Genomic DNA, 17,232 nt, shown 5'->3' on the forward strand with positions numbered 1-17,232 from the left:
GGATGAGAAAGGAATGATACCACGTAGGTCCTTTCACCCGCAAAATCAGTGACAGGTGTGATGAATAGTACATTCCTTGCCCACGAAATCTGGTAGTGGAAAATTTGTTCGATTTGTACTATGTACTATTTGATCACATTCCCATTTAAACATATCTTCAGATTCATTGGCTTTTGATAAAAGATGATTGAAGCATGAAGTGAAGAAATAAAGAGCTGGATTCAGAAACTTCAGAACCTTGAGTCAGAACCTTGACAATGTCAATAATTTGGCTTGAGTTCTTCAGTGTCTTCAAAATCTTCAGAGTCTTCAGAAACCTCAGTCAGAACCTTGATAACTTCAATCGTCTATCTTGAGATCTTCAGAATCTTCAGCTACTTAACACAACTTAAGTAGCTTGCCATTCTTCAGAAGCTTGTTGATCAGAGTCACGTTCAGAAGCAAAACAACTAAGACAACATTGCAACAGTAACATAGTGTCTCCTCAGAAGCTTCTTATGGGTGAGATAACACAGAAGCATAAAGAATATTACAGCAACAATATGGCGTCTTTTAGAACTTCTAATTGCAGCGCAAAAGCGAAATTGGAATACAAAGTTCAGAAACTGATGATGTTGCACATCATATGATCAGAATCAAAATTGTTTGTTAAAGCTACACAATAACAAACCATTAGGATGCCAAAGTTATTCTCACACAAATACAACATTGTTATCATCATAACTTAAGGTATAGATGCATAATCAAATCTTGTTCTAACAGATTATTCTGTTCTATTTATTGATAATTTTGTTAATGTGCAGGATCGACGTACAAGATGAACGATTGGAACAGGGAATGAGTTTGGAGGATTATATCATATATCACCACCTGTGGCATGTGCTTTTATTGTGTATCAAAAACTTACACGTCAGTGTTTGGGTCACCCTAGCTTTAATAAAATGTGTCTTTTATTTCTTAGTTTTTCTAAGCTTTCGTCATTTCAGGGTCAGTCGTTTCAGTTAGGTAAACATGCTTGTCACACATATTGTTAACGAGTAAATAAAAGTGTTGTGTCACCTTTTTCTTTAGTTCATTATGATATTTGGGGTCCTAGTCGTGTCAATTCAACTTTAGGATATTATTACTTTGTAACTTTCATCGATGATTTTTCATGATGCACTTGGTTATTTTTAATGAAAAATCATTCAGATTTTTTCCATATATTCCAAGAATTTTGTGCAAAAATTAAAAACCAGTTTGAAACTTTCATTAAAACTTCACACACTAATAATACTCGTGAATATATGTCATCTCAATTTCAATCATTTTTAACACCACAGGGGATTATTCATCAATCATTATGTGCTCACACAACACAACAAAATGGTGTCGCTGAATGGAAGAATCCTTATTTAGTTGAAACTGCACTGACTCTTTTACTTCACCACAATGTCTCATCTCGTTTATTGGTGTGATGCTCTTCTCATAGATTATCATCTTATCAACTGAATGTCTTCCTCGGTCCTTCAAGATCAGATTCCATACTCTATCTTGAACCCGCAATATAATCTCTACCCCGTTCCTCTTCGTGTCTTTGGTTGCACATGCTTCGTCCATGACCCCAGTCTAGGTAAATACACATTTTATGCCAAATCTCTCAAATGCATTTTTTCTAGGCTACTCACTTAACAAAAGGGATATCGTTGTGTTTATTTCCAAATCCAACGATATATTGTTCCTCGGATGTCACATTCTTTAGAACTTACCCATTTTTCTTTTCCTCTGTGTCACTTGAAGAGAATTGTACTCCATATGTTTGAGAGATCCCATATATCATCCCTTCCCCCATTGCAGCCCATACACCTCTATTGTGTGTCCACCAGCACCATCTCATACACTAACTCCTCCTCCATTTATGTCACCTGCACCTAAAATTCCAATAGGATTACAAAAAGGTATTTGGTATCATTATCCTAATCCAATATATACTTGTGTTTTAAACTATGATTGTCTATCTACTTCCTATGTTTCTTTTGTTTCTAATTTGGATTTTATGTTTATCCCGAAATCTACATGTGAAGCTTTGACTGATCCCAATTGGCGTCAGATGATGGTTGAAGAAATTGATGCATTACATTCAAATAACATATGGGACATTGTCTCTTTACCTCCACACAAAATTATAGAGGGATGTCGATGTGTTTATATCAAGAAAGTTGGACCATATGATCAGATCGACCGTTTCAAAGCTTTTCTGGTATCTAAAGGATACACACATATATTTGGACTTGATTATGGTGATACTTTTTCTCCTTTGACCAAGATCAATTTAGTTTGCCTCTTTGTTGCGATGGTTGCCCTTCATGATTGGTCTCTTCATTAGTTGGACATTAAAAATGCCTTTATACACTGAGAGTTGGAATAGGAAGTTTATATGAACTAGACTCTAGGTTTTATTTTTCCTGGAAATTCTAGACGTCTTTTCAACTTCTTCATTCTCTTTATGGGTTGAACTAGTCCATACGTGCTTTGTTTGGTCGCTTCAGCTTAATTTGACATTGTTTGGTGATTCTAGAAGTGAAGCGGGTCACTATGTGTTCTTCCTTCATTCCCCCAACAGTCAAGGCATCTTTCTTATGTTTTGGGTTGATGATATTGTTATCACTTGAGATGACCTATAGGGTATCCAGCGACTCAAAACTCATCTTTTTGAAAACCTTCAAAACAAAGATTCAGGTCCACTCATATACTTCTTAGGAATAGAAGTTTCCCAATCCTAATCAAGAATTGCAATCAACGAATGCAATTATGCATTAGACATCCTACGTGAAACTGGTGTGCTTGATTTTCATCCTATTAATACTTATGCGTCCCAACGTCAAGCTTTTTATGGGTCCCGACGACTTATGGGAGACTCAATTATCTTATAACCACCACACTAAATATTATATTTGCAGTGAGCATTGTGAGTTAATTTTTGAATGCTTAGTGTGATAGTCATTGGGATGCAGTTATTCGAATTCTTAATATATATATATATATATATATATATATATATATATAATATATATATATATATATATATATATATATATATATAAGGACTGCACAAGGAAGAGGACTATTATATGAAGATAATGGTGATTCTAAAATCACTTGTTATTCAGATGCCGATTAGGGAGAATCATCGTCAGATAGGAGATCCACTTTTGGATATTATGATCTTCTTGGAGATAATATGATCTATAGAGAAGCAAGAAACAAATACAGTTGTATTATCTAGTGTTAAAGTTGAATATCATGTTATGGTATCATCCTCAAAAGAGCTTGCATGGCATAAAAATTTACTCTCAGAGCTTAGGTTAGTAGATATTCAAGCCACAAAACTCATAGACGACAATCAAGTGGAACTCCATATTGCATCTAACCCAGTCTTCTATGAACAAACCAAACACATAGAAGTAGACCATCATTATGTAAGAAACAAGGTACTTTAAGGAGAAACAACCACATATTTCATCAAGTCTGAAGACCAATTGACTGATATGTTCGCTAAGTCTCTCAAGGGTTCTCAAGTGCATTATATTTGTAACAAGCACATCCAATGTGACATATATGATCCGACTTAATAGGGAGTGTTAAGAATCTATTAGGATCAATTAGCATTGACTAGGATCAATTAGCAATAAATAGCTTTATTGTTGTATAAATTATAATCAATACATTACCAATTGTAAACAACTTATATGCATATAAATATACATCGGGTGTGGTCTCATTTGACACAAAATTACTCACAGAAACACACTTTCGATAGAATTGAAAGATGTAACTTTTGTTTTCTGATGTATAGTGCCTTATATACACTCTTAGAAACTTGTATTAATGGACGCATAACTTTGAAAATATTCCATCAAGCTTTGCCATTTAAAATAATTTTGTTGTTTTGTGAAAAGACACATTTTCTCAAGTGGTAAACGATTAACATGGGGGTGTAATCGATTACCACTATCCAACATTTAAAAATATTTTAATTTTGAACTTGGTAGTCAATTATCACTATGTTGTAATTGAGTACCACAATCGTTTCTTTCAAAAATAAAATGTTTGACGGCTTAGCTTAAAGAGTTTCCATGCATTATATCTAAGAACTTTTTAGGTAAAGTTTGGGAAGTATTTATGAGTATTCAAAGGGATATAGAACGAATTGTAATGTGTACCTTTAAATTGACAGTCATTTGAATTCTTCACTTTGGTTTTCCAATGACCGTTCCTCGTGAAATCTTCATCTTTGATATACACTTATCTTCAAATCTCTTGCCATACCCTAAATTTTACCTTGAGTTTTCACTTGCATCAGCATAGCATAATCAATCCTTTTTGTCGTGCATTTCCTTAGTTAAAAGTATTCATCAGGGTTTAGATGAAAAGTCGGGAGTTCTGGAATTTTATCTGATCTTGATGATATTCATTCAGTCATATGTTGATTAAGAAGTTGAAATATTTGATTTCTCAATTTCAATGCATCGTTCATTCAATTGCATCGTGTTTTCAGAGGTTTAGAGGGTGATAATCAAGAGTATTATCGTCATCTGAATCTTTGTAGAATTTTAGTGTGGTTGTGAATTAGAAGTAAATGGTCTAAGAATGGTTCATTTACATCTGATTGTCTATTCAAAATTAGTCAGTCAGAAATTCAACGCATCCCCGTGATATTTACATTCTCTACTTATCACAGCATGCATTTCATTCCGCGTAACACTTAAAATATCAACCAAAATAATTTTTCGGATCTACAGACAGATAGGCCGAATCTTTCCTCAAATGTACGTCGAATTAGCGGGCGACAAATTTCCAAATCGAGTTTGCAGACATTAGTTTTATTAATATACTGTTCACATAGTTTAACCTCGGGTGCTTGTTTTAATTTTTCGACTACTTTTTTTATTGCATTTCAAATAGCCTGAGTCTTTTAACCAGTCATTTTTTATTTCAAAATTTGATCAAAACATGTATGTTTCCAAGTTTATTTTGCACTGATCATTTTAGTGCATTTAGTTTATTTTTTCGAACATTTTTATGTCTGACTTATATTCGTTTTTAATCCTTTTATTTTTATTTTTTAGTCAAAATAATCAATGAAATTAATTATGATTAGTTGAATATTTAGGTGGAATTTATTTTGAATAATTAGTTTTTTTTAATTACTAAAATTTATTTCTAATGTATTCAAAATAAGAAGAAAATAATAAAAAAGAATAAAAGAAGAACAAAATTAGAAAGACTTCCTCCACTCATTTTTTCCACCATGCGCGTAGCGACTGCTGGCTGAGACATGGAGGAAAAAATGGTTTTTTATTGAAGAGAAAGGTCCAAACACGGCATTGAGGTTATCCAACCTTTTGTTTCTACAACACATAAGTTGCATAAAAACATACGGCAACGTCCTTACTTAACTCTCTCATCTATTGTACCTCCATCCTTCAACTAATACTATCACCATCATAATAAAACATCCATCATCCTCTTTATGAACATCAACATTCACCCTCGCCCTTCACCACTTCTTCATACAAAATTGTGAAACCACAAACATAACACCTCATCTCATCTTCAAACACACCAACACAAAACTTACTACATCATCATAAACACAAAGTTTACCATAACTACAAAATTTCCTTCCTCTCACAACCTGCAAATCTAAACCATACTATCTCAATGCATCAACCTCACGTACAAATCCCTTCACTTTCGTTTCACTTTACCACTTCCAACACCCTCATTCTTCACGGAAACCACCAACACCTCTTGTCTTCTTCACGCATACTCCCTCATCCCACCATACGCAACACCTTTGAAGGCCAGCTTCATCACTACCAACGTTATCACGAAAAATCGTAACTCTCACGTACTCTCTCTCACCACAACCAAACGACCAATCACTAGCTCTGGTCGGCCACTTTCACGTCACCTTCCTCTCTTCATACAACAACAGAAACACGAAACCACCTTCACTGATCTAACTCTGATCAAAATCGTGCTTCATCCACCAAACTTTTCTAGCGAGTTTTACACATAAACAAACCTCAACCCACGTTCACAACCACAACAACAAAATAACACCGCACCTCACAAACCGATCCGCCATCCATAACCACCGTAAAAGCCCTTTTCATCTTATCTCTTTGTTTTTTCGATTTTTCGATTTGTTTGTGTTGGGTTATGTTTGTTTTAATATTTTGTTGGGTTTTGGAGATTTTAGGGAGGAAAAACAAATTTTCAAAAATGGTTTTGTTGATGTTAATTTTACACGAGAGACATGAAGAATATGGAATTTTGTGGAAAAAAATTCTTCTCTCTCCTACAAACCACGTGTCTAGTTATAAGTTGGAAGTTGAGATTGGGAAAAAAATTCTCTTCTTTCTCTCGGGATGATTCAACCTCCCTTTTTTGTTTTTTTATTTATTTCTTATTTTTGTTTTAATTTTTTGGTAGATGATTATTATTATTATTATTATTATTATTATTATTATTATTATTATTATTATTATTATTATTATTATTATTATTATTAATAGTAGTAGTAGTAGTATGTATTAATTGATTATTACTTTTATTATTACTATTTATTATTATTATTATTACTATTATTATTAATTATTGATTATTATTTTTATAATTACTATTTATTGTTATTATTACTATTATTATTAATTATTGATTATTATTATCATTATTATTATTATCATTGTCATTAATGTTAAATGTTAAATACTTTTTTATTATTGTTAACTATTGTTAGTACTAATTATTATTTTTATATTATTTTTTAAGTAATTATTGTTATTGTTGTAATTATCATTATTATTATTATTATTATTTTGTGATTATTATTAATTAAATAATTATTATTGATTAATTATTGTTACTATTATTATTATTTTTTGTTAATTATTATTACAATTACTATCATTTTCATTTATATTATTTATTTTTATTATTTATTATTTATTAATTAAATTGTTTTATTTAAATTGTTAAAGAAAATATTCGATATATTATGTCCGATCGGTTTTTGACATATGCGATGCAATTTTGGAGTTAAAAATTTAATTTAACTTCAGAAATTGTTTAAGCGCATAAAGTTTTATTGTCCGGCCTCAAATAGGGTGATTCATACATGAATCGTCTTACGATTACTTAATATTGCGCTAAATTCTTTTAGTTTAATTTTCATTTCTTTTTGTCGCTTAAATCATCGTTTTTTCATAAATGCATTGCAATTTCGGAGATACAAATTCAATTTAACTTCAGAAATTGCTTAAGCGCATAGATTTTTGTTGATATGCCTGAGATAGGATGATTCATACATGAATCACTTTATGATTTCTTAACATAGAGCTAAATTATATAGTTCAAACTTCTTATTTTATTCTGAGTCCCTTGACTTTCTCTTGGGCCTTCTTACAACGAGACTTTTTATTTACAATTGTCCTTTGAGCTTGTATTATTTAATTATTATATTGTATCCCCATTCGAAAAGTTGTATCCTCATTCTCGTATTGTGTAATAAGTTTACCGCTTTCATTTATCTTTATTATGCTAGTTGATTGTTAATTCAAAGATTAAAACAACAACTTTCAGAAAAGAACAAAAAACAAACACTCGATCCAACATCGAGTCATTTTCCCAAATCAAGTCCAAATTGAATATAAAGTCGAACACCACCCCCACCACATCCAAATTCTTTTTATAAGTTAACTTCAGACATATGATCCAACGTCAAGTCGTCCCCCTGTTTTTTAAAAGCTTTTCACAATAAAAATGGAAGAATCTGGTTAGGTTTAAACTTTCTCTTTTTCTGAATGTTAGGATACTGCTGTAGAGATCCATGTTCAAACATTCGTCTTCCATGTTAAAATACAATAATTACCATAGTTAGGTCATTTCTCTTATAGAAGAAAAAGATTGATCGGGTATCGACCTTCTCTTTCCCGGTTACTTGGACAATGCAGTAGTGCTTCCTGTTTGAATAAGAGTCTTCCATTAATAAATTTTGACCTAATTTACCATACATTTTCATAAACAAACTTTTGGATAAAAATAGTGATTGGGCTTAGGCCTCTTCCTTTTCGAACATCTAAGTATTGCAATAGAGCTCCTTGTTCGGATGCCTGTCTCCATTTAAAATCAACTCAAACCAATCAAATTTGGTTTTCGCCCTTGTGCAACCCCGAAAACATTTTCAAAAATGAGTATGCTACATCCATTTCGCTGCGAAACAAACAAAGACTTCAACCTCCAAGAGCGAGCAGCAAGTAAAGGTTTAACCGTTCAAATGTGATCCAAGCATCAATCTCTAAAAGCAGTCAATCCAGTAGTTCTCTTTTAGTAGAACTTCGTAGCCTTGAGTTCTCCATAGTACACAGAGATACGTATGAGCAGGATTGAGAAATCTTGTCAGGCACTCCTTTAATAAAAATGTTCTTCTTTTTATCTTTTCTCACTCGGTAAGTAGAAGATTGCAAACGAGATCACACTAACACTCTAACATGAAACTAACTTAATGGGTCTCATCGAGCACGATGGATGTGAGGGGTGCTAATATCTTCCCCTTGAATAACCTACTCCCGAGACCGATTTGGTTGCGACGACCATTTCTTTTTGTTTCTCGTGGATTTTAACGATATTTTCTCGTTTCCCTTCGGAAATAAATAAAGTTCGGTGGCGACTCTATTTTTTTTCATATTTCAATATTTCCTTACGCTCGAGTAATTTTTGCGCCGCGACAGCTAGCGACTCTATTGGGGAACTATCCTCCTCGGCGAGTCCACCCTACTTTAGTTTTTTATGTTTGAGTGTTTGTTTTTATCTGTTTGTTTGCTTCTTATCTGCTTTATCTTTATATGCCCTTATTGTCTGTATTTCCAATTGCTATACATTGTTATATGGTGTCGTTGGAACATTATGGATTATTGTCATTTGTGTGAGGAAAAGCTCTATACCCGGGCTATGAGAAAAACTTAAGTTAGGACGGTGGTTGTATAGTATTGACTTGCAAGACATCACACTCGTTAGGTTGATACGAGAACCCAACTCATATGGGATCCCTTGAAAGTATATTGTCTTATGATTAGTCGCACTGACGGTGATATTTTCAACCTTGATATATGATTCTAAGGACCTTTTATAGAACCCTGAACCAATGGATTTTAGGACCGATGTTTGTGAAGTGTTGACCTACGAGACTTAGGACCGTCGGGTTAATGTGAATACCTCACTCAGAATAGGTCCTTTGAGGATATTAGCATTTTACAATTAGTTTTTCTAACGATAATTTTGTCAAATGGGAACCAGCGACTCTGGGAACCATGTCTAGAACCATGGAGTCTATGGTTGTGTAGTGTTGAACTGTGAGACTTAGGACTCATTCGGTTGATGTGAAAACCTCACATAGAGTAGATCCTCTTTATGTTATTATGGTCTTACGATTAGTCATTTTGATGATAATATTTTTTTAATAGGATCAATGACTCTAGAAACCTTTTTTAAGCCCTATAGCCTACCCATTGGTGGATTTACTTTTCCTAGAACTTTTCCTCCATGAAACAATTAATCAGAATTTTCCAATGATCACATACCCAACTGTGCATACATAAACATGAGCCTTTCATGATGATAACCCATTTAGCATGTTCATATTTTCAAGGATACCTGAAGATACATCAATGATGGGTTCCTAGCATCCAAGAAGTGTTCTCTAAAGCTGGTTTCCGAAGTGATGATCAAGTGAATCCTCTTGAAGATGAAGATCAAGATTTGTCCAAGATGGTATTTTATGGACCTCTGGATGCTTCTCTTACAAACTGGAAGGCAACAGATGCTTCGAAGATAGTTTTTTGCTCAAAGTAATGTCTTGTTTTCAAAAAATTATATGCCCTGCCCAAGACATATGGATAGCTTTGTAGGGATCATTTTGTAATAATGTTTAAACTTTATCATCAATACAAAGCAAATTTCGAGATCTCTGTCTTTCATCTTTCTTTTTTTAATTTTTTCCAAATAAATAAACAATAAATTAAAAAATGGAAATTTTTATTTCACATCACTTTCATTCTTCAAAATATGTCCTCTAAAAAGAAAAACCATTTCCATGCAGACCAGTAATAATTGAATCCATTGAACACGACAATGTTATAATTCCCTATGACTTCAACCTCCTGATTAACCAAGTTGAAGAGGATGGTGAGGAAGACTGCAAACTCCCAGAAGAATTGGCCAGACTTTTGAAGCAAGAGGAAAAGATGATTCAGCCTCATCAGGAATCAGTGGATATGAGCAATCTGGGGACTAAGGAGGAACGGGGGGAAGTCAAGGTCGGAGTTGCCTTGGAGCAAAGCGTGAAAGAGGAGTTGGTCAAGCTGCTACAAGAATATGTGGATGTGTTTTCTTGATTGTATCAGGATATGTCAGGACTCAACACCGACATAGTTATGCACAAGCTATCGTTGAAGCCGGAATACCCTCCTATCAAGCAGAAGCTGAGAAGAACTCGACCAGACATGGCTGTTAAGATCAGACAAGAGGCCAAGAAGCAATTCCATGCAAGTTTCTCGGATGTTGCAACATACCCTTAATGGATTGCTAATATTGTGCCAGTTCTAAAGAAAGATGGCAAAGTAAGAATTTGTGTAGACTATATAGATCTGAATAGAGCTAGGGGCACATATTAAAATGTCTCCTGAAGATATGTAGAAGACGACTTTCATTACACCATGGGGAACTTTTTGGTACAAGGTGATGCCTTTCGACCTGAAAAATGCTAGGCCAACCTATCAAAGGGCCATGGTAACTCTGTTCTATGATATGATGCATAAGGAGATTGAAGTTTATGTGGATGACATGATTTCCAAGTCTCAGACTAAAGAAGAGCATGTTATTCATCTAAAGAAGTTGTTTTCCAGAGTAAGAAAATATAGACTGCGCCTAAATCCTGCTAAGTGCACTTTTGGCGTCAGATCTGGAAAGCTGTTAAGGTTTATTGTGAGCCAAAGAGGCATAGAAGTTGATCCCGACAAAGTCAAAGCTATTCAAGAAATGTCAGCACCTGTAGCACCTCAAATTTGTACCTCCCATTTGTACATACATTTCATCTTTAGGTCATTAGCATTGCATAGCATGATACATCTCATCAGGCAAGACTGGTCAGGAGATTCAACTGTGCAAGGCAACAAGAGCATTTTTACATGAGATCAAAGCCCTAGGGTGGTTCCATTGAGCTCACAAGACTCAAGGATCATTTGGAAGCAATTTGGCCAAGTGTTGAAGGCTCAGAACTCATCAGTGCATGTGCAAGTCATCTGAGGCCCATAGAAGTCAACAAAAGTCAACTGCAAAGTCAACTGTGGATTTGGAGGTGGGAAGTGGTTAGATATGCTTCATTCATGTTCAAACAAGTCTCATTTGACATTTCAAACACTCACATTGAAGAATTTCAAGTCAAGTCAAGAATTTCCCAAAATAGAAAGTGACCTGTAATTTGAACTTTCCAAAAATGGAAAGGTTTTGGACCAACTTCAACTCAAGATTACATCATTAAGAAAGCTTCAAATGAAATTTTGTCCAACATGAAAGTTGAAGATCTTTCTCTCCCATTTCGAAAAAGTCCAAGATCATGAATTTCTCATGTGTGGTTGAGGAGATATGATCCAATCATGGCAAAGTGTGTTTGAAAATTCAAATGAGCATAACTTTTGAACCAAAGCTCCAAAATGAGTGGTTCTTTTTGCATTTTGTTCATCATAACATGTACTTTCCAAATGTACCATTACATGACATGAATTTCATTTGCATGGTCTTTGGCTTATTCATGAAGTTTTGTGAAGGAAATCTCATAAAACCATTTTGGTTGATCATGAGCATAAAATACCAATCCTAAAGTGTGCATGGGCTTGTTTTAAATGGTTTTGGGCCAGAGTTGAGTACTGTTCACGTGCTACTTCATGCATGGGGGTGAAAAACACATTTTGCACATACACCTTCGAACTTGCTAATCTCATTTGCATTTGGCCTAAACATGATTTGAGCATCATTAGCATGTGGTATATAGGGTTAATCATAACTGTATTGGTCATTAGCTTCATTTTCAGATCTAGAACCAAAAATCACCAAATTTCTTCTCTCAATTTATTTTTGCAAATCCTTCACACAAAAGCATGTTCTATTGTTAGATTCATGATCAGGAAGGATTGTTGAGCAAGTTTGGACGTGAATTCGAAGCAATTGGTGCCATATTGAACCATACTCAAAGCTTGAAGCATCCATGGAGTTTGGAAATTGAACTGAATTCGTGCATGCTGGAGCTTCTAATTCCTCATCAAATTCATCAACAAACATTATAGAAGAGAATTGAAGCATTGCTGAGCTTGTAGCATACGATTCCAGGTTCTGCTCATCAAGAAGGTCAGGATTCGATCTCTTTAATTCTCAAAATCGTTGTGATATTTGTGTAGAGCTTTCATTGGTGATGATGCTGGTGAAAAAATCAAGTGAAATAGTGCAATATTCACAAAGTTATGCTCGATTCAAGTTTGGATGCATTTTTTTTCTTTTCTTCGATCCAAGCTTGTTTTGATGGTTCATGTTAAATTGATTGTTGATCTTGCATGTGCATGACATAAGGAATCGTTTGGTGTTAGTCTTGTGGATTTCTGGGCGTTTTTGAGATTTTGTGGAATTTTGCATGAAGATCATCATGATCTTCATCTTCAACCTATGCATATCCTCGTTTCCAGACATAGCCACGGTTTTGCTTGAGATTAGCTACGAAACATGCATAGTTTGCTACGAATTCTGGAAATTTGTTTCCAGCGCTAGGGTTTAGGCAAAACGTCATCATTTTAGGAGCGCGCCACATTTCAAATTTGGGCCAGGTTCGATCCTGGCCGAAGGCGTTTTTTCAAATGCAATGCAATTTTCATACTTTCCCTCCCATTTTCATGCCTTGGCTCATTTTCATTTTCAAATTTTTTCCTCAACTTCAAAAAATCACAATAAATTGAAAAATGCATCAATTTCACTCCAATTTTTTGCACAATGCTCCTTATCCTGTCTACTTTTTTATGAGAATAAAATTGCAATTTGTGCTTAGCTGAAAAAATGATTTGTCCTAGGGTGATTGAACATGTGTCCATTTATGATATTGCCTTGATATTTCCTTCATAAAATGCTTGTTTCTTATCCAATGGCTTTGAAATTTTGCATGCTAATACTAGATATGTTGATGAAAATATTGGCTTTGGTTTGATATTTTTCCTATGCACCAGTTCTGTTTTGTGATTGTGCTAACTTGGTGTGACAATTTGTGTCACACCTTTGGTTGTCTGTTTTGTATAATGTAATTGCCATGCCTAATAATGTCCACTGCTTCTGATTTTTTGTGCGATGTATGTTATGGATGTCTAGATTGCTCATGTTTTTTTCCAGATTTTTTGGAATCATTTCTGTTTTGATTGAGATTTTTCATTCATGTTGACCATGTGGATGCTTTGAAATCACCTTTGACTTCACTTGATCATGAGATGCATTTGATTAATGATTTTGATATGAGCCTTTTTAGGATATGTCAATATATGTTTGAAGTTGCTTTGTGTCAAGTTTGAAGTTCTGTTTTGACTTTTTGATCCTCTTTTGACCCTAGGCTTTGACCTAGTGGTTTGGACTTATCATTTGAGCTGTGATTTCAGGTTCAGATGCACATTGCCATGATTGGAGTGACTCATTCATTTAAGCCTGATTATTGGTTGATGTTGGCTAACATTGTGTTGTTTTGTAGGCTTTGAGAACAAATTCACTTGTGCTTATGCCTTGCTCATTGTTGCCTGATGCTTTGTCTGTCTGTGTTATTGACTGTTGTTTGTTTGTCTGTACAGTTGAACTGATTGGTTTAGATTTTTTTCAAAGGGACCTAAGTTGCTTTAAGTTCATTTGAACTTGCTTTGCTAGCTTATGGTTTGCTTACCACTGAGGTATAACTCCTTTGACTTCATGTAGTCAGGAAGACCTGTCCTGTTATGTGGGCAGGCACCTGTCTGAAGCCCTCCTTAAGAGGCAATGCTTGTGTTTGTTTAACTTTGTGCCCTGTACGTACAAAGACCTCCTAAGTGAAGAGGCATTGGCAGATACAAGGGATGTGCAATCCATCCCCTGCTATTCAGTTGTGTCATTCGTCTTGCTCACACCATTGTGTTGATGCACTTTGAATATTAACCCAAGATCATGTTATGTCAGTCATATGGAGTAGAGTCCCATATTCTGGACTCCCACACTTTCATTTGTCTGAAGCTCTCCCAGGCCAGGGATAAGAGCTGTGAGGTCTTACCCTCACTTCCCATTTCATCTGCTTCACCCTAACTCTCAATGTTAGGGTTAAGAGCTAACCACACCCTTTTCCAGTTGGCTTGTTTGTCGAGGTTGACATGACCCCTTGACTAAAGCCAAGCCTTGTGTGAGCCACTTGTTTGTATATAGTGTGTGTGCTTGCTTTTGTGCTTGTGTTTGTCTGTGCTGTGTAGGCTAGCTTGCTTCCTGTGCAAGTTAGGATAGAAACCTTAACATAGGGATCGTATGCATGACAACTTCTAGGCTCGAGTCGTAGTCTCCCTAGTAGTTTGTATCTCCCTTTGTCTCTGGTTAGGTCAGAATTTCTTTCCCTGCGTAGGGGAACTACGTCGCCCTGATCCTCATACCAGATGAGGTACGTAGGCAGGAGATGAGCTGATCTCTTCGGGCGCCCTTTTTCTTTTTCAACCCCTTGCGTGTGTTCGGAGTCTGACGTAAGTCCAACGATTGGCAGTTGGTTTCCTGTGTCTTGTTTGCTTGTTGGAGTCTGACATAAGTCCAGCGATTGGCAGTCGGTTTCCTGTGTGTGTTTGTTGGTTCGGAGTCTGATGTAAGTCCAGCGATTGGCATTCGGTTTCCATGTTTGCCTGTTTGTGTGGAGCCTGACGTAAGTCTAGCGATTGGCAGTCGGTTTCCTGTGTGGTTTTGTTTGGCGTGCGTTAGCCGAGCTACGAGTGCTCTGATTCTTCTCTGGTTAAGAGAAGATACGTATGCATAGGATGCGATCTCCTAGTGAGCACGTTTCCCCTGTCCCGAACTACGTCGACTCTGATGTTTGTGTCTGACAGACTACGTAGGCCCAGGATGTGATATCCTGCCGAGTCTCGTTTCTCACGTTTCTTTTATCTTCCTATGTTTCCTTCCAGCCTTGTGCGGTGTTTGAGCAGTTTTTAGCAACCTTGTCCTTTCTTTTGAGCGTGGATCCCGTCGAGTACGACGGATGCGTAGGGGTGCTAATACCTTCCCTTTGCATAACCGACTCCCGATCCCATCTTTCTCTGGTCGCGAGACCATGTCTTTTCCAGGTTTACTTCGAGCGTTTCCTTTCCCTCTTTTGGGATAAATAACGCACGGTGGCGGCTCTGTTGTTTCGTTTTCCCGCCGGTTTTTCGCGTAATGCGACAACACCTCGCACAGAGAAGCAAGTTTGTGGTCTCTTGGGCAGATTAAACTATATTTCCATATTCATCTCGCATCTGACAGCCACTTGTGAGCCAATATTCAAGTTGTTAAGAAAAGATCAAGTTGTCAAGTGGAACGACGATTGCCAAAGGGAATTTGATAAAGTCAAATAGTATCTGCAAGAACCACCAATCTTAGTACCACCAGTGCCAGGAAGGCCTCTCATTATGTATTTGAGAGTACTCGATGAATCCATGGGATGTGTACTAGAGCAACATGATTCGACAGGTAGAAAAGAGCATGTTATCTACTACTGGAGCAATAAGTTCACAGAATGTGAAATCGGGTACTCGGTGCTAGAAAAAACTTGTGCACTAACATGGGCTACTTGTCGCGTGAGACAGTACATGATCTTCCATACAACGATGTTGATATACAAGATGGATCCCATCAATTACATCTTCGAGAAACCTAGATCAACTAGAAGAATCGCTCGCTGGCAGATGTTATTGTCAGAATATGACATTCAGTATATGACCTAGAAGGCCATTAAGGGCGGTGTGCTGTTAGAGTAACTTACACACCAACCAGTGGAGGACTATCAATCAATAAGACTCAACTTTCTAGATGAAGACGTCATGTATATAAGAGACTATGTGATTATAGGCCCATAGGAAGGACCCGAACAAGGATCGTGATGGACGCTCATGTTCGATGGTGCCTCAAATGCATTGAGTAATGGAATTAGGGTTATCATAACTTCTCCAACAAATTTTCATTTTCCCTTCACAGCAAGGTTATATTTAAAATGCACCAACAACATGGAGGAATATGAAGCATGTATCTTAGGAATTAAAGCATATACTGATCTACGAATTAAGATTCTCAAAATGTATAGGGACTCGACACCTGCCATCTATCAAATCAAAGAATATTGGGAAACTCACCATTCCAATTTGGTTCCATACCGAGAGCATATCTTGAAGCTAATCCCCTATTTTGATAAGATTACTTTCCATCATATTCCTAGGGAGGAAAATCAGCTAGTCGATGCATTGGCTACTTTGTCATCTATGTTCAAGGTTAAGTGGGCGGATGAAGCACCTGCTATTACAATTCAACATCTAGATGAACCAGCATACTGCTTAGCGGTAGAAGTTGAGACTGATGGCAAGCCTTGGTTTTATGTCATTAAGCGATATCTTGAGAAATACGAGTATCCAAATGACGTCTTCATCACAGACAAGAAGACCTTGAGGAAGTTATCATCCAATTTCTTTCTAAGTGGTGGTGTGTTATACAAAAGAAACTTTGACCTATTTCTGCTCAGATACATGGATAGACACGAAGCAGGCCTACTCATCAAAGAAATATATGAAGGTTCTTTCAAAATTCATGCAAACGAACATGCAATGGCGAAGAAAATCCTTAAAGCTGGTTACTATGGGTTGATGATGTAAACAGACTATTAGCACTATGCTAAGAAGTGCCACAAGTGTCAAATTTATGCTGACAAGGTGCATGTGTCATCTACCCCTTTGAACGTCTTGTCTGCTCCATGGCCATTCTTAATGTGGGACATAGACGTGTTTGGTATGATTGAGCTAAAAGATGCAAATGAACATCGATTTATTATGGTTGACATTGACTACTTCACCAAATGGGTAGGATTTGTTTCTTATTCGAACGTGGCGAAGCAAGTAGTCACCTAGTTTATCAAGATGG

At 36.0% G+C, this 17,232-nt stretch overlaps 1 protein-coding gene across 1 annotated transcript; it reads left to right on the forward strand.

The window, feature by feature from the left end:
• The first annotated feature begins 16,328 nt into the window (after positions 1–16,328).
• Positions 16,329–16,967, forward strand: LOC127122502 (uncharacterized). The gene has a single exon (XM_051052824.1). The coding sequence runs from the start codon at positions 16,329–16,331 to the stop codon at positions 16,965–16,967; it is 639 nt and encodes a 212-aa protein (XP_050908781.1).
• Positions 16,968–17,232: the final 265 nt, after the last annotated feature.

Source organism: Lathyrus oleraceus, chromosome 2 (genome assembly GCF_024323335.1).
Source record: "Lathyrus oleraceus cultivar Zhongwan6 chromosome 2, CAAS_Psat_ZW6_1.0, whole genome shotgun sequence".
Classification (NCBI taxonomy): Eukaryota; Viridiplantae; Streptophyta; class Magnoliopsida; order Fabales; family Fabaceae; genus Lathyrus; species Lathyrus oleraceus.

Excerpts from the sequence above, each read along its gene's own strand:
- LOC127122502 (XM_051052824.1), top strand. The coding sequence starts at position 16,329 with ATGGAGGAATATGAAGCATGTATCTTAGGAATTAAAGCATATACTGAT.